Raw genomic sequence first — 22,688 nt, 5'->3', positions numbered from 1 at the left:
TGCACGCATGAGTGCACAGGTGGGGGGAGAGGCAGAGGGCAAGGGAGAGAACTCTAAGCAGGCTCACTGTGGAGCACGGAGCTCCCAGGCTCTCTGATCCCATCATTATCCCAAGGCCATCAGATCCCATGACCTGAGCCCAAATCAAGAGTTGGATGCCCAACCAACTGAGCCACCCAGGCACCCCTGGCTCTGGCTGCTTTTAAGATTATCTCCTGTCTTTGTTATTATACAGTTGGACTATGATATTTATAGGAGTTGATTTCTTTCATTTATCTGGTTTGAGTGTCATTGGGCATCCTGGATCTGAGGACTGGCATTTTTTTTTAAAACAACTCCAGATTATTCTTCACCATTTTTGGGTTTTTTTGGGTTTTTTTTGTTATTTATAGGAGTTGATTTCTTTCATTTATCTGGTTTGAGTGTCATTGGGCATCCTGGATCTGAGGACTGGCATTTTTTTTTAAAACAACTCCAGATTATTCTTCACCATTTTTGGGTTTTTTTGGGTTTTTTTTGTTTTTGTTTTTTTTTTTTAAAGATTTTATTTATTTATTTGACAGAGATAGAGACAGCCAGCGAGAGAGGGAACACAAGCAGGGGGAGTGGGAGAGGAAGAAGCAGGCTCACAGCAGAGGAGCCTGATGTGGGGCTCAATCCCATAACGCCGGGATCACGCCCTGAGCTGAAGGCAGACGCCCAACCACTGTGCCACCCAGGCGCCCCCCACCATTATTGTTTTGAATACTGCTTTTCTCACTCACTTTTGTCTCTCGGGGACTCCAGTTAGGCATTGGTCAGCCCTTGTCAGTCTGTCTTCCATGTCTCTTTAAATCCACTTTTGAACATATAGATGTATGTTCCATTTATATATTTCATTTTAATTTGTTGCTTTTTGGCTCTGTCTTTGGTATTATTAGTAGTTGGTATAAGGATTATCATATGTGTACCTAACTTCTCATAGTCTATCATAGAGTTAATAATTTAATACTTCAAGTAAAATGAGTACCTTATAACCATATAGGTTCCTTTACTGCTATGCTATAGTTGTCATATGTAGTACATCTACATACATTGAAAAAGGCTTGAGATGATGTTACAGTTTTTACATGCAACATCCACACATATATACTTTTTCAATTTAAAGAATAAAAATAAAATCATATTTACCCAAATCATTTCTGTTCCTCTTTATTCCAGAAGTTCCCTGTTTTTGCGGGTATCATTTCCTTTCAGCCTAAATAACTTCCTTTAGCACTTATTTGAGAACAAGTCTTATACCCATGAATTCTCTTAGTTTTTCCTCATCCAAGAATGTTTTTACTTCCCCTTCATTCCTGAAGGCTGTTTTCATGGGATACATAGCTCTGTGTTGGCACTTCTTTTCTTTCATCACTTTAAATGTAGTTTCCATCTTTTCTGGTCATGTGGTTTCTGATAGCAGCCATTTGAATCACTGTTCTCTTATGCATATTGGTGCTATTATTTTCTGGCTGCTTTCAAGATTTTAAAAAATCTTGTCTTTTGTAGTTTGACTATGATTTGGACATTTGGACATTGTTGTCTTAGAGATTAGAGATTATCCTATTTGTTGAGGTTCTTGTGTCTGTGGATTTACGTCTTTAACCACATTTGGGGCGTGGTTAGCCATTACGCCAAATATTCTTTTCAGCATTCACGTCTCCCGTCTTTTTAGGACTCCACTGCATGAGTGTTAGATGTTATCCTACAGGTTCCTGAGGCTTTTTTCCTTGTTTTAAAGTGGTTTTTCCTCTCTGTTCTTCAGATTGTGTACTTTCTATTGATATGTCTTCAAGTTCCCTCTTTTTTCTGTCATTTTCATTCTGCTCTTGAGTCTATCCAGTGAGCTTTTAATTTCAGATATTGTACTTTGTAATTCTAAAGTTTCATTTTAAAATATAATTCTTGTTTCTCTACTGAGAATGCCTAGCTTTCTATTCATTTTAAGGATATTCATCTTTACTTCATAGCTGATGGTTATAATAGTTGCTTTAAAATCTTTGATAATTCCAATGTCTGGGTCATTTTGGGGTTGGTACTGGTTCAGTTTCTTTTCCCTTCAGTATTGAGTTTTGGGTCCTGTTATAATTCTCAAGAGAACGTTGACTTTTTTTCTTTTCTTTTCTTTTCTTTTTTTTTTTTAAAGGCAGTCAATCTGGTAACCTGGTAGGGATAGACCACAAGTTTTATCTTGCCTACTACTAGTGCTGATTTTGTAGTTTTGTTTGTTCATTCCTTTTATGCCAGCACAATGCTGTGGTTATTTTTTTTCTTCACCATAACTAGTATTTTGCTTGTTTTAGGGGTAGTAATGCCTATCTAGTAGAGTATTGTAAAGACCAAATTAAGTAATACAAAGAACCATCTAATACAGTACTTAGCACATAAAAAGTCTTTTAGTAAATGTCATTATAGCTGGCTTCTTCTAGTGCACTATCTCTAATTGAAAATTGAGTTAAATTTTCTTTGCTTTGCTTTATTATTGTCCATTTGTAAGATTTGATAATGCCTATATAGTACTCTGCCAAGTTGCAATGTTATTTTGAAAGGATTTGCTATTGTGGAATAAATCCCCTTGGATTACCTCAGAGTCCTTGGCTGGAGGAATATCAGTGACATATCCTTTTTCTTTTAGTTGGTGGGGGTGGTAAAATATACAAAAACATAAAATTTAGCATTTTAACCATTTTTAAACATACAGTTCATTGGCATTGAGTCCATTCCCCATGTTATGCAATCATCATCACTCTATATTTCCAGAATTTGTTCACCATCCCAAACAGAAACTCTCTACCCAGGAAGCAATAACTTCCCATTCTCCCTTCCCTCCATCCCCTGGTAACCTTGATTGTACTTTGTGTCTATATAAAGTTTCTTTATTCTAGATGCCTCATAGAAGTGTCCTTTTGTGTCTGCTTACACTACTTGGCAAAATGTCTTCCAGGTTCATTTATGTTACAGCATGTATTAGATTTCATTTCTTTTTAAGGCTGAATAATATTCCTTTGTTTCTATAGACCACATTTTGTTTATTCATTCATCTGTTAATGGCCATTTGTATCGTTTCCAGCTATTCAACATCTAATTGCCATTTTGGCTTTTGTGAATAATGCTGCCATGAACATTGGCGTGCAAGTGTCTGAGTCCCTGCTTTCAATTCTTTTGAGTATATACGGGGGCATATTGTTTGAGTTGTTTGGATTCATGCCTCCTTGATTATCTGCCATTAGCCCTTAGGTGTGTACTTTGACTTCTTCCAGTGATGGAAATGAGTCTACCTCCCTCTCTTTGAAAGTCTGCTTTCTGGTTTAAAATGTGGTCTGTTTAGCAAATAATCAAAAATGTCCTACTGTCTTCTAGATACTGCGTTATTCCTGAGAATACAGAGATGAAAGATAGCCCTCCCCTCTGCCCTTTAGATGCTCAGAGTTTAAGGGATGTGGTAAACCAAAATTCGATGTTTTCTCTGACTTATGATTTTTTTATATCAAATGTTTTAGAGAAATAGAAATGAAAACACACACATCATCTGTTTTAAAATTATTTAAAAAAAAATAAGAGTAGATGAGATCTATACCATCCTGGAGTGTCCTGGAGGTAGCCCAAAATAACACTGAGCAATGAATTAGGAAGGGCTTTGGCAGGTGCTGTGGCAAGGAGTGGTGGGGAAGAGTTAGGGGACGTGGCTGGAGAGCTGCGTTTGTTAGGTTAATCAGGGGAGAAGACCTGGGTGTGGAAGAGGCATTTAAGGGAAACCTTGTAGATGTGGAAGAACTCACTTTGGGATCAACTAGAGCAAAGCATTTAGTGAAGGGTCTACTATGTTCCTATGCTCTGACCACTTTCTGCTTTGTATGGTCTGGTCTTAGCTATGTTTACTCTGGGAAGTCCATTCGAATGCTCTTCTGTTGCCCCACGTTCCAGATTTAGGTTGTTCCATTTATTTGTTCTTATGGCTTCTTGTGCCTTCCCTTTATGTCATTTATCTCACTTGTAATTATTTGTGTAGGTATTTGTTGAATGCTTTTCCCTTTCCCAGGTATATTCTATGATGGTGGGAGAGAATGCACTCTACTACTGTATCCCCAGCATAGTAACGGTCACTTAATAAGCAATAAATATCTGCCAAAAAAAAGAAAAAAGAATGCCATTTGAGTATCATCGTTGGAGCCTTTAGTTTTTGAAAGCTGCAGAGCTCAGACCTGGTATGAACTGTCTCATATTGGAAATTCGCTTTTCCTTGGCAAGAGAACACTGGCTTCGTCAATCAGGGTTGAGGTGGGTTCACCGTAACGGAGTTATTTGGGAAGGGTGATCCAGGGCTGGCTGATTGGATAAGATAAGAAGAAAACATAGTCCCACAACTGTATTTTGTGTCTATTTTTGAAAAGAGTAGTTGTCTGTCTGATTTAGGAGTCAGTTTGTGGTATAGGCTCAGGAAGCAAAGCTTGATAACACTGGAAGATGAGAACCCAATATAATAGGATAACAGGGCCCAGTTTTTTCCAACCAGCACCAAAGTAAGGCATCTGATCAGAATGAGCGTGAATGAGGCATGCTGGGTTTCCAGAGGCTCAGATTTGAAATATCTCTTTAAGGAGACCTTAAGTTTCTTGTGAAGTCATAGATCTTTTGCGATCTGACTTGGATGAAGAAGTAATAATGATTCTGATATCCATCCTGTACATCCCAAATGTTGGTGCTTGCATTATAAACCTGTAAAGTGAGACAAAGATTAACTATTGAGTGGGGGAGTCATGCCCAGGAGATATCCAGCTTTAAGAAAAACTTATGCAAAAATGTGAATTTAGAATCAATGGAACTTTCAAAGTCATCTGGCAAAATGAGGCAACTATGGTCCAGGAGGGGAAATGGCTTGCCTCAGTTCTAGATAATGATGAGGGCAGCACTGACCTTTTATTTAGTACCTGAGAACCAGCTTAGGACCTTTCCCACTGTGGAAAACTCATAAGCCAGGAGCTGAGTCTCTCTCTCTCTCTCTCTCTCTCTCTNGTAATGCCTATCTAGTAGAGTATTGTAAAGACCAAATTAAGTAATACAAAGAACCATCTAATACAGTACTTAGCACATAAAAAGTCTTTTAGTAAATGTCATTATAGCTGGCTTCTTCTAGTGCACTATCTCTAATTGAAAATTGAGTTAAATTTTCTTTGCTTTGCTTTATTATTGTCCATTTGTAAGATTTGATAATGCCTATATAGTACTCTGCCAAGTTGCAATGTTATTTTGAAAGGATTTGCTATTGTGGAATAAATCCCCTTGGATTACCTCAGAGTCCTTGGCTGGAGGAATATCAGTGACATATCCTTTTTCTTTTAGTTGGTGGGGGTGGTAAAATATACAAAAACATAAAATTTAGCATTTTAACCATTTTTAAACATACAGTTCATTGGCATTGAGTCCATTCCCCATGTTATGCAATCATCATCACTCTATATTTCCAGAATTTGTTCACCATCCCAAACAGAAACTCTCTACCCAGGAAGCAATAACTTCCCATTCTCCCTTCCCTCCATCCCCTGGTAACCTTGATTGTACTTTGTGTCTATATAAAGTTTCTTTATTCTAGATGCCTCATAGAAGTGTCCTTTTGTGTCTGCTTACACTACTTGGCAAAATGTCTTCCAGGTTCATTTATGTTACAGCATGTATTAGATTTCATTTCTTTTTAAGGCTGAATAATATTCCTTTATTTCTATAGACCACATTTTGTTTATTCATTCATCTGTTAATGGCCATTTGTATCGTTTCCAGCTATTCAACATCTAATTGCCATTTTGGCTTTTGTGAATAATGCTTGCCATGAACATTGGCGTGCAAGTGTCTGAGTCCCTGCTTTCAATTCTTTTGAGTATATACGGGGGCATATTGTTTGAGTTGTTTGGATTCATGCCTCCTTGATTATCTGCCATTAGCCCTTAGGTGTGTACTTTGACTTCTTCCAGTGATGGAAATGAGTCTACCTCCCTCTCTTTGAAAGTCTGCTTTCTGGTTTAAAATGTGGTCTGTTTAGCAAATAATCAAAAATGTCCTACTGTCTTCTAGATACTGCGTTATTCCTGAGAATACAGAGATGAAAGATAGCCCTCCCCTCTGCCCTTTAGATGCTCAGAGTTTAAGGGATGTGGTAAACCAAAATTCGATGTTTTCTCTGACTTATGATTTTTTTATATCAAATGTTTTAGAGAAATAGAAATGAAAACACACACATCATCTGTTTTAAAATTATTTAAAAAAAAATAAGAGTAGATGAGATCTATACCATCCTGGAGTGTCCTGGAGGTAGCCCAAAATAACACTGAGCAATGAATTAGGAAGGGCTTTGGCAGGTGCTGTGGCAAGGAGTGGTGGGGAAGAGTTAGGGGACGTGGCTGGAGAGCTGCGTTTGTTAGGTTAATCAGGGGAGAAGACCTGGGTGTGGAAGAGGCATTTAAGGGAAACCTTGTAGATGTGGAAGAACTCACTTTGGGATCAACTAGAGCAAAGCATTTAGTGAAGGGTCTACTATGTTCCTATGCTCTGACCACTTTCTGCTTTGTATGGTCTGGTCTTAGCTATGTTTACTCTGGGAAGTCCATTCGAATGCTCTTCTGTTGCCCCACGTTCCAGATTTAGGTTGTTCCATTTATTTGTTCTTATGGCTTCTTGTGCCTTCCCTTTATGTCATTTATCTCACTTGTAATTATTTGTGTAGGTATTTGTTGAATGCTTTTCCCTTTCCCAGGTATATTCTATGATGGTGGGAGAGAATGCACTCTACTACTGTATCCCCAGCATAGTAACGGTCACTTAATAAGCAATAAATATCTGCCAAAAAAAAGAAAAAAGAATGCCATTTGAGTATCATCGTTGGAGCCTTTAGTTTTTGAAAGCTGCAGAGCTCAGACCTGGTATGAACTGTCTCATATTGGAAATTCGCTTTTCCTTGGCAAGAGAACACTGGCTTCGTCAATCAGGGTTGAGGTGGGTTCACCGTAACGGAGTTATTTGGGAAAGGTGATCCAGGGCTGGCTGATTGGATAAGATAAGAAGAAAACATAGTCCCACAACTGTATTTTGTGTCTATTTTTGAAAAGAGTAGTTGTCTGTCTGATTTAGGAGTCAGTTTGTGGTATAGGCTCAGGAAGCAAAGCTTGATAACACTGGAAGATGAGAACCCAATATAATAGGATAACAGGGCCCAGTTTTTTCCAACCAGCACCAAAGTAAGGCATCTGATCAGAATGAGCGTGAATGAGGCATGCTGGGTTTCCAGAGGCTCAGATTTGAAATATCTCTTTAAGGAGACCTTAAGTTTCTTGTGAAGTCATAGATCTTTTGCGATCTGACTTGGATGAAGAAGTAATAATGATTCTGATATCCATCCTGTACATCCCAAATGTTGGTGCTTGCATTATAAACCTGTAAAGTGAGACAAAGATTAACTATTGAGTGGGGGAGTCATGCCCAGGAGATATCCAGCTTTAAGAAAAACTTATGCAAAAATGTGAATTTAGAATCAATGGAACTTTCAAAGTCATCTGGCAAAATGAGGCAACTATGGTCCAGGAGGGGAAATGGCTTGCCTCAGTTCTAGATAATGATGAGGGCAGCACTGACCTTTTATTTAGTACCTGAGAACCAGCTTAGGACCTTTCCCACTGTGGAAAACTCATAAGCCAGGAGCTGAGTCTCTCTCTCTCTCTCTCTCTCTCTCTCTCTCTCTTTACAAAAAGATATCCTACTGAAAGACTGTATCTAAAATTGGTATTTATCCAGAAGATGGTCCCCCAAAGTGGGGAGGGTTTGGAAGACATGGAAACCTCAGGAACAGGTGAATTTATTCATTAAACAATTATTTATCTTGTATGTGCTATGGGCCAGGCAGCTTTCTAAGTGCTGTGGATACAGGTATAAGTCCTTACTTTCTTGGAGGTTACAACTCTAAAGTGAACTTTTAACGGACTATGCTAATGGCTTGTGAATAAAATAAAACAGCAACAGGATAGAAAGTGACTGCAGTGTAGTGTGATTGGGTTCTTTTGGCTCTTTTATTTGTGGGGCCTGGGATGGCTCCTCTGATGTTTGAGCTGAAACCTAGATGAGGAGTAGGATCCAGCATGACCAGTGATGAAGGCATGATGAACAAGGGGCATTGTGATGGTGGGGGGGGTGACGGTTAGGTTGGAAAAGTAGGCAGCTGGTGGATTACATAGAGCTTTGTAGCCTCAGAGAAGTTTGGGTTTCTTCTTAAGCTCAGCGAGAAGCTGTTGGACCTAGTTAACATTTTAAAGCGCCCGCTCTGGCTTCTGCTTGGGTTTTGTCATAGTTGGTGAGACTTATTTGGGCCATGGAGCAGGGTGGTAGGAGTAGAGATGCTAAAAATAGTCTGATATTTGGAAGTACATCTGAGCCCATAAGGGGAAAAGGAAAGGAGGGACTCAAGTATGACTACTAGGTTTTTGGCCTGAGCAACTGGGGAGGTGGTGATTCCCTTTGAAATGGTGGAGCATGGAGAAGGTTGAATAAATTACTGAGCCTAGAGAAAACTAGAGTTGAGTGAATTATAATTATTCTACAAATGTCTGAAAGGTGATCTGAAAGGAATTTGATTTATTCCATGTAACCCTTGGGAGCCTAATGAGTGCCAGCAGTTGGAAGTTCTCTGGGAGACATTTCATTTTAGCCTTTGATTAAGAACCCTCTATTTATTAGAGTGATCTGGACAGGAGGGACTGCCTGCAAGGAAGTGATGTGGGTCAACTGAATTGTTCAAGCTGAGCAGGGAGACCATCTATTGGTAGAGTGACCATGTAATTTATTGTCCACATCAGGACACTTTTGAGAGTGAAATGGGATGCTGTTAATTATGCTAGATAACAGGTGTAAATCTCGACTGCCCTGGTCACATGAGGACCAGTGTTTTTCCTGCCTCACCTGTTCATCCTAGAAACACTGTAGAAAGGATGTCTTTGGGTGTAAGTTGAAACCAGGGGATCTCTTGGTATCCCTTCAGATCTAAGGTTCTGAAGACCTTTGGTGTGTTTCATTTAACAAAAAGTATTGATGCCCAACTTTTCTGATTAAGTGAAGTACATTTATAATACAGGCAGCCTCCTATGTGGAATGCCCTACCCATCCCTGCCCTGCTTCACTTGCTCCTCCTTCTCACCTTCTAATGGAAGCATTTGCAGAGTAGCACCCCCTGACTGTCGTTGGGTGCCCCTCCTTGGGCTCCCATAGCTCATCGAACTCCTCCTGGTCATAGTACTTAATGCAGGCTTAAAATTATCCACTCATTTGTTTTTCTTCACCCCCAGGTTGTATGCTTCACTTCTGCACCCCCAGGGCCTAGCACAGGGCTGGCATAGGGAAGATGGTCATGGAATGTTTGTTGAATGAGTGAATGAATGGCATTGTGAATTGATTTTTATAGATTTCTAGTAATGTTCTGACACCCACATATACATAAGAATATGTATCTCTTCACTGTTTATTATGCTAAATCCACACAGCAAGCCTATCAGAGTTTTCTTAGTGTACTCATTTTACTGATTGAGGAAACCAAGGCTCAGAGAGGTTCAGTAGCTTGCCCAATGTCACATAGCTGGTAAGGAGGAGAGGCAGGACTGGAACCCACTAACCACTTGGTGAACTGCTTGGCTCAGTGCATACTGTATCTCCTTACTCAAAACTTAAACACATGTTATAGTTTAAAGATTTTGAAAAGTTCTGCAATTAAAAAAACAACAACAACCTAGTTTAACTTGATTAACCCAGTGCCTTCCTGACTACTTAGACTGCTGTGACTTTGAAACCTCTCCACCACTGCCTTCCCCTTTACCTACCAACATCTTGTCATAAACTATTAGGAGACAGCTGTTGGGAAATGCTTGGATAGTGGAAAAGAGTTCTGAATTGAAAATCTGCAGTTGTAGGTTCTTTTCCTGGCTCTGCCTGCCACTTTTCAGGGCTTATTTTTTTTCTTTTTTTAAAGATTTTATTTTATTTATTAGAGAGAGAGAACATGAACAAGCAGGGGGAGGGGCAGAGGGAGAGGGAGAAGCAGACTCTCTGCTGAGCAGGGAGCCTGATGTGGGGCTGGATCCCAGGACCCTGGGATCCCAACCTGAGCTAAAGGCTTAACCACCTGAGCCACCCAGGCAGTCCAGGGGCTCATTTTTTCATCTGTAAAATGAGGATGTTTAAATAGATAGCCTCCCAGATCCATCCCACCTTTAAAACTCTGCAACATTGTAAGCAGGCCTGCATTAACCATACAGTCATACGGGGAAAGCATGGCATACTTGAGTGTTAGAGCCAGGTTTCCACTCCCTGCCAAGCCTGTGTTTGTTTCACCAGCTCTCGCAGAGCTTTGCAAGATACACAGTATTGTTAAAAAAATATGCAAATGTTTCCTGCTCTGTGTGCTGTCACCACAGGGAGAATCAGCAGTCACCATCCCGCCACTGGCACAGTGTCCAGCTGCAGGGTGAAATGTTCATGTCAGGCTGGTGATCTGAAGAAGTCAGCTCTGTGGAGTATTCAGAATTTGTTCTGTGCTCCTGCAGCCCTGGGCTGAGATTGGCTAGTTCAGTGCCAGCCTCTGGTTTCAAGGGGCAGCAGTTGAACCATCATGCTACATGACCCTCTGCAGATGCCTGTCGCTAAAACAGTTAGAAAGTAGATCATCTGACTGTGAACCTGGGCTGCCTTTGCAGCAAGAGTCCTGTCCCCTTTGTCGTGATGCTCTCTGGGGTGATGACTCTCCTCTTTTTCTTCTCTTTTACCAAAAATAGGTGGGATTATTCACGGTCTGATTTCCCTCCAAAATAACCTGTGTGAGAGAATTTCCCGTTCTTAGGATGCCTTTTACTATATTCTGTCTTCTTTTTGCCCCTTTTTCTCAGAAGCTTCACAGCTTGTAAGGCATGAAGGAAAAAGTACAGAATCAATCAAATGGCATTCAGACTTCATGATATTTCCCTGTTTTATACATTGAAAAAGACCTAACTAAGCCGCTAGCAATTTAAGGTGCCTAAATGGAGTCTCCTTGTAAAGAATGATAATAAATACATAGTTCTGGGGTGCCGTGAGCTTTTACATATGCTCAGCCCTCTTTCCCAAGGGAAACTAGCCACAAAATCTATTAATGTTATAAACTTTTAAAAATACATTGTGGATTTTTGAAAATGAGTTTTAGCAAGAGCTTAGAGAGACACACTCTTAGGTATCACTTCTGGAAATGCAGCAGAAATAAAAAAATACGTGCCCTCCTTACTACCCATCACCAGCCTATCCCATTCCCCCACGTATTGCATGGTGCGCTGGGTGTTATATGCAACTAATGAATCATTGAACTTTACATCAAAAAAATAAATAAATAAAAATAAAAAATTAAAAAAAGAAAGTTGTTATATATAACATAAAAAAAAATAAAAAATATAAGAATGTGTTTGAAGATGTTCACTGTATTATTACCTGTAATAGCCAAAAAAAAAAAAAAGCAACAAAGTTTAATATAACCTGAGTGGTTCAACATTAGGAGATTATTTGGTAAGTTATGATATATCGATATGACGAACTGTTGTGTGTGGCCACTAAAAATGTTTGTTGTGAAGTCCAGATAAAACGTAGGAAAGTATTTAGTAAATTTAATGAAAACTATCAATACATGATTTGGGAAAAATATGTTAAAATGTGTATGCTTATTGATGAAACTGGAAGATGAATTTAAAAATAAAGTTTGCAGTAGGATAGTATCAGTAATGTTTAATTAAATTAATAGATATTTTTAATATTGCTTATTTTTGTTTTCCATAAAATTAAGTCTCTTAGCTCTGTTAAAAGAAAAATCTTAGAAAAGCTGAAAAGTATGTTCAGTGTAGATAATTTAGAAATTAAAGATGACAGCCACAAAAGAACATTAAGTACCACCCATAATCCCAACACCCAGAAATAACCATTGCAGACATTTCAATATGTGTACTAACTAATCTTTTCTTGGGGTGTGAGTGTTTGTGTGTCTACATGAAAACATATTTCTAATTTTATTTTATTTTTTTTAAAGATTTTATTTATTTATTCGACAGAGAGAGAGAGACAGCCAGTGAGAGAGGGAACACAAGCAGGGGGAGTGGGAGAGGAAGAAGCAGGCTCATAGCGGAGGAGCCTGATGTGGGGCTCGATCCCAGAACACCGGGATCACGCCCTGAGCCGAAGGCAGATGCTTAACCGCTGTGCCACGTAGGCGCCCCTGAAAACATATTTTTAAGTAGACTTGTACACACATACTTGTAAGTGACTTTTCACTTTCTGTGAAGGGCAAACATTTATCCAAGCAATTACATTTTCCCATATATAATTTTTAATGACTGTTCTATTCCTTCATGTGGATGTACAAACAGGGGACTCAGTCTCCTTGCTGCGTATGCACGTGTTGTAGCTAGCCTTTTGCTGAGTATTGTCAAATTGCTTTGAAGATAGGTTATATCGATTTACATGGTCACCTCTTTGCCTAAAGAAGTGAAAAATTATTTAAAAAAAAAAGTCCTTTTCTTTTATTTCTTTCACTGAAGAAAGTCCCAAATCAACTTTCCCCATACAACTGACAACGAGTAAACTAGATCACTGTTAAGGGTTCTTTGAGCCCAAAGATTCCTTGGGCCATTTTTTGCACATATGTATAATGAATGACTATGCGTAGTGTATCCACTCCTCTCTTAAGGACGTGTAATGAATGTTTAGAGTGTACTGATTGATGCCATATGGGAATTCAGTGTATCCTAGCCTGAGGAATTTCACTAAGAACTGAAGCAAAAAGTATTGAAAATTTTCAGTTATGTTTTAAGTTTCATAAATATTTGTACTCTATTTGAAAAAGCATGCATTTTTCTCCCACACAAATTCTATTAAGTAGTGATAGTACATAATTTAGGATTTAATTTAAAATAAGCTGTCAGGGGGTGCCTGGGTGGCACAGCCGTTAAGCGTCTGCCTTCGGCTCAGGGCGTGATCCCGGCGTTATGGGATCGAGCCCCACGTCAGGCTCCTCTGCTATGAGCCTGCTTCTTCCTCTTCCCTCTCCCCCTGCTTGTGTTCCCCCTCTCGCTGGCTGTCTCTATCTCTGTCGAATAAATAATAAAAAAAATCTTTAAAAAAATAAAATAAAATAAGCTGTCAGGCTTGACTACCTATCTATTTTAATGATGCATTTCTTTTTATTCTTTATTTGAGCCAGGTTCTTTACTTTCCACATTTGTATTGGGTGCTGAAGGAAGAGATTTTTTACTCACTATGTGCTTTCTACTCCATCTGATTCCTTCGGCTGCTGGATTCCCCTCCAGTTTTATTTATACTTCATGAATTTGAACAGATCTGTAATTTCTCATTGTTCACTGGTGCCAGTTGAAAATTCTCCTAGGCTGTTTTTATAGGGGTAACTGTCATGTTTATACTACGTTTCAAGAAACGTCCATCTTTTTAATTTGCTTGTCTAAATGCATTTAATTTTTAGGAAAACAGTTGTACGGTTGTGAACTTGACATCTTTACGCTTAAATATGCATAATTACACGGAGCCTTTCTCCTGTGCCGACTTCATTCTAGGCTGTGTGTTTATAAGAAGCATAATTTGCCACCCCTGGCAAGAATAAAGATACCTTTGATAGCTTCTCCCTTTCTTTTCTTTAAACTGTTACTACAAATCTGGTTATGTCCCCAGGGAGAGGTGAGAAAAGATGTCTTTGCACTGGGAAGTCCATTTCTCAAGGGGACATCAATACTCACATGGATCCTATTTACATTGTAATTGGTCACTGGCTGTCTGATACAGCTGTTCCAGCTTAAAACCCAAGACAGTTGCTATGGTGATGGTTGACTAGAAATAGGTCAAGTTAAAGTCCTTTTCCCCCTGGATATAAGGGAGTGCTGTAACTCTGGAATTGTCTCAGTTGAACAGAAAATGTGTAGGTGGGCAACCACATTAAAAAAAAAATGTTCTCCTTGTAGGATGAGCTTGTCATAGATGCCAGTCCACTCCTGTTGCTGCTGCTGCTCTCCAGGCAACATGCTGGAAGACTCTTCCTGTTAAAGCCGAAGAACTAGACATAGCATAATTTGCAGTATGACCGTGATTCGCTGGCTCATACATGACTCTCAAAGTTATTTTATTTCTTAAGTTCCTAAACATAGTAGGATAGCATTTATTTTCAAGACAGTAACCAGGAGTTCAAGAACAAGGTTTTAAAAACAGCGTTAACAGTGACATTTGGAAAAGGAAGGCACCTGGTGACATTGGATGGGATTTGCCATAAACTGGGCTGGGAAACATCCTGGGTTTCCTAAGGCATGATTCCCAGGATGAATGATGTCCTACCTCTGATTGCATCAGTCCTCGTGGGGTGACCTTGGTTACCTGTTTATTCTTCCTCATGTGTCAGATGGGGAAATGGTTCCTGACTGTGTGTCTGATCATTACAGTGGGGACTTATGGACTTCTTCACAGATGGGCATGTGGTATAGGTACTCTTACAGGTCCCAAAGCTTTGTCTGGTTTAGCGTTTGGTGAATGTGGGTTCCTCCTGCATCACCTATACCCCTCACACCCTTCCCCTACCTCACTCTGTGGTGCTGCTTGCTTCAGGGAATGGGCTAGTTGATGTGTAGATGGTTCTCACATCATGACTGTGATGGAAGATGACAACTATACACTCTTCCTGACAATTGTTTGGAAATGACACATGTTCTAATACTTTTCCCAGCCTGTCTTTCTTCCGAAAAGGGTGAACTGAGGGGTGGCTGGGGCCCATGCTGAAGAAGTATTAGGGGGCAGATTTTCACTGATTAGAATGTATATTCATTGAAAGTTCTAAGAGAATATTGCAACATGGAATAGCATAAATGAATAATAGTAATAATGGTAGCTAACACTTGTGTCATTCTTACATTGTGCCAGGTCACTGTTCTAAGCTCTTTATGTATATTTATTTAATTCCCACAGCCACCCAGGGAAGTGGATAGAAGTGTTACTATCCCATTTTATGAGGGAACAGACAGACCTGAAAGGTTAACGAAGAAGTCTAAGATCATGCAGCTTGTAAAAAGTGGTGCTGTTTTTAAGGTCAGGTAGCCTGGTTCTAGGCTTGGATGCGCTTACCACTGTGCCTCTATGAGCTGTATATTAACATTTAAGAAAGATGGTCTTTTTTTTTTTTCTGATTCTCATAGTGCAGTGGTTATTCTGCATTTGGCAATGTCTGGAGATGCTTTTGGCTGCTGCAGTTGGGTGGGGGACGGTGCTACTGGCATCTAGCGGGAAGAGGTCAGGGACACTACTATACATCCTACAGTGCACAAGACAGACCCCCGCAACAGGGAATTATCTGGCCTAATATGTCAGTAGTTCTGAAGCTGAGAACTCTTATTACAGTAATAACACGTTCAACCTTAACAAGTACATTACTCTCCTAGTCTTGACCCCTGTAAATGCAAGGAGGATTCTTCCAAACTTTTTTCTTCAGAGTATATTACCATACATTCATGTGCATATATTTTACAGAAACAGAATCAAATATGTATTCTATTCTATAGGTTATCTTCACAATATATTATATATGTATTTCTACTTTAGAGTGTCTTTTGATAACTGTATAGTATTCCTTTGGATGGATGGATGCCCAGGATGGGTTATTCTGTAATTTTTAATTAGAAATAATATTATAATACTGTAGATATATCTTTGCATACTTACTTCAGGTCTTAATATCTTGGAGAAAAACTAGGTTGTGGCCTTTGGACAAGGACATGTTACCATGGTGTCCCCCCACCCCCCCATCTCGAGCCAGTCTGTTTGTCCTGTCTCACTGCACACATCACTGAGATTGTTGATCATTGTATAGCTCCATAACTTCAAGTCATGTAAGCTGGTGGTCTGTTTGGGATGGGTTGCTAACATCCTAGGAAAGATTTCAGAAAAGAGGAATCCTGGGAGAAATATCAAGCAGATATCTAGAATGAGAGAAAGTGTGTGTGTGTAGTGGGGAGGAAACCGAGCCACAACTATGGCACTATCATGTGTAAGGTGGTACCTAGACCCACCAATTGGAGTTTTGTAGACATTTTTGAAGGACAACGAAGTGACTAGCTCCATATTTTACTCCCAACTTGGTGCAATTAACCACTTAAGATAAATATGTAAAGTAAATAATTTAAACACTATCAATATACTGTCTTAAATCATACTCTGTGGATTCCTGGGAGTTGAAGATCTCTTTTAGGAATCAGACTCAGTGGCTGGCAGATAATGAGTGCTCAGCAAATATTTGAACCTGAGTGAATTGAGGGGAAGAGGAGAGGAAAAGGGAGGCTGCTGGAGCAGCCCCACCAGGGTCTGCTTTACATCAGCCAGCTCCATGGAAACCCCCCCACCCCGAAGAAGGACTGGGAAACCTTGGAACACATGGGCCATTAAAGCTTGTGTTTGGCCGTCTTCACTACAGCTGTTCCTATGCACACCCTGTGATTCAGCATTTCCACTCCATGGTGTACAGTCAACAGAAATGCAAATGTATACTTGCTGAAAGTCGTGAGCTCCTAAGAATGTTCATAGAAGGAAGCACTATTCATGATAGCCCCAAACTGGAACCCTCCCAAATGCCCATCAGTAGTAGAAGAAATTAATAAATCAGTTTTTTAAAAAAAATTGGAAAGTCGTGAGCTCCTAAGAATGTTCATAGAAGGAAGCACTATTCATGATAGCCCCAAACTGGAACTCTCCCAAATGCCCATCAGTAGAAGAAATTAATAAATCAGTTTTTTAAAAAATATTGCTATTGATGAAATGTTTCAATTACATAAAAGGGTACAAGAAAAACAGGCATTCTAGTTTCTACCACCTGTATTTAACAAAGTTTAACATTTTCCATATTTGTCTTTAGTTCTTTTATTATTTTAAAACATAGAACCTTCTGGTGGCTCATCTGATCAGTATTGGGGTGGGTTGAGGTTGGGTGAGTGATCTGAAGATACTGAAACACAAGAGTGGGATAACCTGGGCTTTCTATGCGTATTTTCCCTTGGCTTGGAATGAATTACCTGTCATTGGACCCTAAACATCCAGCAGTGTAGTCAGTGAGAAAATCCCTGGGTGAAATAGAAATAAGCTGTGCCTTTTGCCCTCCTGGTCTCTGAAAAATAAAACACCGTGCAGTGGTGTCNATTGCTATTGATGAAATGTTTCAATTACATAAAAGGGTACAAGAAAAACAGGCATTCTAGTTTCTACCACCTGTATTTAACAAAGTTTAACATTTTCCATATTTGTCTTTAGTTCTTTTATTATTTTAAAACATAGAACCTTCTGGTGGCTCATCTGATCAGTGTTGGGGTGGGTTGAGGTTGGGTGAGTGATCTGAAGATACTGAAACACAAGAGTGGGATAACCTGGGCTTTCTATGCGTATTTTCCTTTGGCTTGGAATGAATTACCTGTCATTGGACCCTAAACATCCAGCAGTGTAGTCAGTGAGAAAATCCCCGGGTGAAATAGAAATAAGCTGTGCCTTTTGCCCTCCTGGTCTCTGAAAAATAAAACACCGTGCAGTGGTGTCCTTAAGGACATTATGCCTCTTTTGTTGAAATATAAGAGAATTTGGGTTTTCCCATCAGATTGTGAGTGAAATACCATGAATGTTTTGCTTGTACTGATGTGAAGAACAGAGTTTGGTGTTTTCCATGATTGCTGTAATCGTTAGCAGGAACACCATCCCCCTACTCTTCCACTCAGCCCAGCTCATCAGGATGCAAATGATTGACAGTCGCATTGTCATGGCGATAACCTTGAGTCTGCGGTAGTATATATTACAGGAGTCATTTGCAAGTTTCTGTTCTTTAGTTAGTATTAGCAACAGCAATGATGATTTTTTTATGGCTCTCCTCCTGTCTTGAAGCCATGGTTGAGACTAGTTCTCTTTACTGAGTGCTCCCTGGTGCTAGGCGTGCTTGTCAGCCCTTTCTGTATGTTATATTTCTTCCTTGTCATAACCCATGAGGTGGCTATTGTTACGGTCTCCATCTAAACACGAGAAAACAGGCCTGGGGAGCTTCAGTAGGTTGCCAAGGGTCACACCGTGAGTGATTCGAATCTTGTTTTCACTGGCTCCAAAGCCAAGTTCTTCACCAGTCACGAAATGAGGGCCACTTGCTCTTGTTGTTTGGGTTACTAGAACTGTAAAGTAGGAGTTAAGGTCCTGGGAACATTTGAGCACTTCCCAGTCCCGGCGAATTCAGCCTCCTCTGTGGTCTGAGGTGGGTGAGGCAGGGGTCCCGCCCCCATTTCACAGATGAGAACTCTAAGGAACCAGACAAGCAGTGTACTTGCTCAGGGCTGCACAGCTGATGTTGGGCTGGAAATTGAATGAGAGTCTTTTGAAAACACACTCTGGCTTTTTACCCTGTGCTTCAGCTTGCTATCTGACCACCTTAGTTGACCTTCAGCCCAGCACTTAATTGTAAGGTTAACTCTGTTTCCTCATCTTTTAAATAAGAGCAGTACAACCTGTCTCACTTGTTAGAGATTATAGAGGATTAGCTAGGACTGCATCTTTTAAAAATTCTTGGAGGGGCGCCTGGGTGGCTCAGCTGGTTGAGCTTCTCAATTCCTGATTTTGACTCAGGTCGTGATATGAGGGTCATGAGATCGAGCCCTGTGTAGGGCTCTGTGCTCATGGGGGAGTCTGCTGGAGATTCTTTCCCCCTCCCTCTGCCCCTCCTCCGCTCTAAGAATAAATAAATAAATCCTTAAAAAAATAAAAATTCTTGGAGATACACACCATTTAAATATAGACCTATTTAGTCTGGGCTTTATGATAGGAAATAGTACTCTTTTATTGAAGATTTACTCACATATAAATCTTTATTTTTGATATTCTGGTAAAAGTATTTGGTAACTGAAATGAAAGTTGAAGATCATGAGTTTTTTTTTTCCCCTGCACATACTGAGTCAGTGTTTTCTAGAGTCATCATCGCTAACCTCAGCTTTTCTGGGTTGCTTTGAGGTTGCAGCTGCTCCCTGGTGGTTACCTGTTAAAGGCGCTAACTGGAGACACCCAGAAGGGCCCGACTCCACTGTTCTCCACAGGTGAGGCTGGTGGCTCTTTCCCCAGTGGACATGTTTAATTGCCGCATAGATTCCTGTGTGTTGAAAAGGAACTCAGTGGCCATCCTCAACTGTAAAAGGGTGAAAATGACACACTCGAATTGGTTGATAGGAAAATAAAATAGTAGGAAAGAGTGTATGTGAAGACCCGTACACTGTGCCTAATTCATAGGAGGCTCTTACAGGGTGGCATCTTCCTTCCTCATTTGGCCTGTCAAAGAGTTGCCTTTGCATATTTTTTCCCCCTTTGACAGGCCTGTTACAAATCTCTTGACATTTAATCTTTGCAAGCTGTCTGTTTGCTCTCTCTCATGAGTGGGTCATTATGAGGAAGAAGACCATCTGTCTTATGGGTAAGTAGTCGTGTCTGGCCAGGTGGTCACTGTGGAAGCGCCAGCCTTGGGTATAGGATTCTTGTTATCTGCAGTCCTGGACTGACATACTTTGAAGCCACCATCTGACTGAAAACCACAGAGCTGCAAGTCGGTCAGCAAGTCTCCAGGGTGTCAAGGAAATAATTATCTCAAGCAAAAATAGAGTAGGACTTTAAGCCCCAGAGATGGAGAAAGGTTGGGTCAGGACTCAGCATCTCGACAGCCCAAGAAAACTGTTCTCCTAACCCACTTTTTCAGATGGAAGTTTTGAGCCTCTATTTTTGACAACATTCCTGGTTACTGCCCTCGTTGCCAAGGAGCTGAGCGTACATGAGGTTCAGCTTTAGGGATGTAGTCCTCTGACAAAGGACAGAAACCTTGCAGAGTCTGAGCTGGCAGCTTTCGTGGTGGAAGTAGACTGTGAGACAGAAAGTCCTAGGATTCTTGGGTACCTCAGGTCGACTGGGCTTCTTAGCTCCCAAGTGACGTTTTCTTGCATGAATTTAATAGAAGAGAAACCTAAGGCAGAAAGAAAACCCAGAGGGGAATGTATTTTATCCACTGACTGAGTCCATTTTCTTAGAAAAGTACATCTCTGATCATTGCTGAAAACAGTTACTGACACATACTAGGTACTCAATAAACATTTGTTGAAAGAATAAATGAAAGTCATGATGGAATTGCTGTAGGGAATTCAAAGATGTTTCAGGAATGGACTAGGAGTGTGTAGTCCACTTGAAAAAGCATCAACAGTGAATTAAAGGTATCTTGTGCTATGTAAATGTGTGTTTCCCCTTATTCTCCAACTTTCCCCCTAACCCTCCTTGTCTTTCTATGCCCTTAGAAAAAATACTAATTTGGAATCTGCTGGCATGAGGCAAATATAGCCAGCTAATCTGCAGTAGAAAGCACGAAGTTTAAAGCCAAGCAACCTGTGCAAAGGAGGGAGAGGGAGCAGGACCGGGCAGAGGGAAAAGCCAAGACTACAGTGCAGGCCCAAGAGGTCCCCCCTGATCCCTTAGGGGGCTTTGGGGTGACTAGGATGGAGCTGCGGTGGGCTAAAAGGGCTGGGCCTTCATGCGCTGGCTGTGGTTAATCTTTGGTGGCTCTGAGGTGGCTCTCGGCAGTGGGGAAACCCTGAGGGAGCACTCCCAGCAGCTGGAGGAGCATTTCTTCCTTAACGGGGGATGTGGGTGGTGCATCTCCACATCCACCGTAGGGAGTGAGGGTCTGTGGGGCTCCAGGCCTGCCCGCAAGTGAAGAAATGTGTTGAGTCTAGTTCCAAGAGGGATTATAAGCCATTTGAGCCTGGGATGTCAGAAACCTGCGGTGGAAGGTGGCAGATGTGGCACGGCTGGGGCTTGAGTTGGGGACCAGGACCACCTCAGTGTCCCAGATTGAACTGAGGGGGATTATGAGTGCGTGGCTGAAGCCGGTTCCTGTTTCCTCTTAGAATTTGTGTCCCTCCTCACTCTGCCTTTGCTTTTTCCCAGGCCTGATCATCCGGTCCTCCACGTCTCCTGGAATGACGCCATTGCCTACTGCACGTGGGCGGGAAAGCGTCTGCCCACGGAAGCTGAGTGGGAATACAGCTGTCGTGGGGGCCTGCAAAACAGGTACTTGGAGGGTCTCATCTTGCCTGTGTGTTGACCTTTTCCTAAATCTGTGGTGCTTACTTTGGAGAAAGTTGATTTTAAACAAAAATAACAGCTTTTTCTTCCTAGGCTTTCTTCATCTCCATGAATTCACTTAGGGGATACTGATGCAAGGGTCACCCAGTGTCTGGTGAAGTGGACTCCCTGCAGCCCCAGAGTGTGCTCCCTACATTTAGCCCCTCTGCTCTTACGTAGTCCTCCTCAGAGCCTTTTGGCAGGCTGCCTTGCTTTTAGGATTTTCTTATTTTAGACATCTCCTGAAGCAGTGGTATTTCTCTGCTTCTAGAGCCATGAGACAGAAAATTCATGTTTGGGTCACATCTTCTAGGAAAGGCTCCTTAAAATAGCAGAGGCTTTATAAAAAAGTGTGGTGTGATGCTGGCTGATTGTGCTACCATATAAGTCCAGAATGATGCCTACTTTCCCAGCCTTCGATAAGTCCTTCTCTTAGTTACGTGATTTATTTCAGGCCTCTTGAGTACTCGGGAAACACAGTGCTTGTTGTGAACTTGATACGAGCTAGTTGTGCGGAAGTTAAAAAAAAAAAAAAGCCTTGGTTAAAAGCTTTGTTTATATATTTGAAATGTAAAACATAGTTCACTCTGAACAAGTGAGCAATGCTCTCTCTTTCTTTGCATTCCTTCTCTTGACTTTAATCCAGAAGCCTGTGCCTGTTTGACGGGCTGATGCCTGTGTCTCTTCTGACAGACTTTTCCCCTGGGGCAACAAACTACAGCCGAAAGGCCAGCATTATGCCAACATTTGGCAGGGCGAGTTTCCTGTGACCAACACCGGGGAGGACGGCTTCCGAGGAACTGCCCCTGTGAGTAGTGAGACTTGGGAAGGCGGGCAGCAGCTCCCGAGAGCGTGGACAGGCGTGGAAGGCATTGCTCACTCGCTGGCCAGTCTGCTGTCCTCTTCCTGCTTTCATCCACTCGTGCACGTGGCAGCTCTTAATAACTAATCACATGTTCTTTTTATAACACAGTTTTCTTCCTAATTCCATCATACTTATAGAAACTTTGGAAAACAGGAAGAGTACAAAAGGGAAAATTAAAGGGATCTGGAATTTTGCCACCCAGAGATCACCCCTGTTAGCATTTTGGTACATTTCCTCTTTCTGTGTTTATGATGCTAATAACGGCTAGTCATTAGTGCTTGCAGTGTGCCAGGCCAGGTGCTAAGCATTTGTATGAATTATCTCATTTAATGTTAATTCAGCTCTGTAAGGTAGGGACCATTACTTTATCCTCATTTTCCAGGTGAGCATTCCGAGGGACAGAGCGGTTAACTAACTTGCCCAAGGTTACATAGCTGGAGAGCAGCAGAATTGGGATTTGAACTGGGTCGGTTTGTTTCTAAAGCCCATGCTCTTAACTCCCATATATGCCAGCATATATTTTTTTTTTTTTTTTTTCTTTTTTTANATAGCTGGAGAGCAGCAGAATTGGGATTTGAACTGGGTCGGTTTGTTTCTAAAGCCC

The 22,688-nt window shown here is 40.9% G+C and overlaps 1 protein-coding gene across 2 annotated transcripts in view; it reads left to right on the top strand.

Moving 5' to 3' along the window:
* Nucleotides 1-22,688, top strand: part of SUMF1 (sulfatase modifying factor 1) — a 112,422-nt gene that overhangs the window by 35,747 nt on the left and 53,987 nt on the right. For both annotated transcript variants that reach the window (XM_034658670.1, XM_034658669.1), the window contains exons 4-6: nt 19,075-19,157; nt 21,043-21,165; nt 21,913-22,027. In XM_034658670.1, coding sequence (XP_034514561.1) covers nt 19,075-19,157; nt 21,043-21,165; nt 21,913-22,027 — 321 coding nt within the window. The remainder of the gene's footprint in view (nt 1-19,074; nt 19,158-21,042; nt 21,166-21,912; nt 22,028-22,688) is intronic.

This window comes from Ailuropoda melanoleuca, chromosome 4 (assembly GCF_002007445.2).
Source record: "Ailuropoda melanoleuca isolate Jingjing chromosome 4, ASM200744v2, whole genome shotgun sequence".
Taxonomy (NCBI): domain Eukaryota; kingdom Metazoa; phylum Chordata; class Mammalia; order Carnivora; family Ursidae; genus Ailuropoda; species Ailuropoda melanoleuca.
This window is presented reverse-complemented; position numbering and strand designations above follow the sequence as displayed.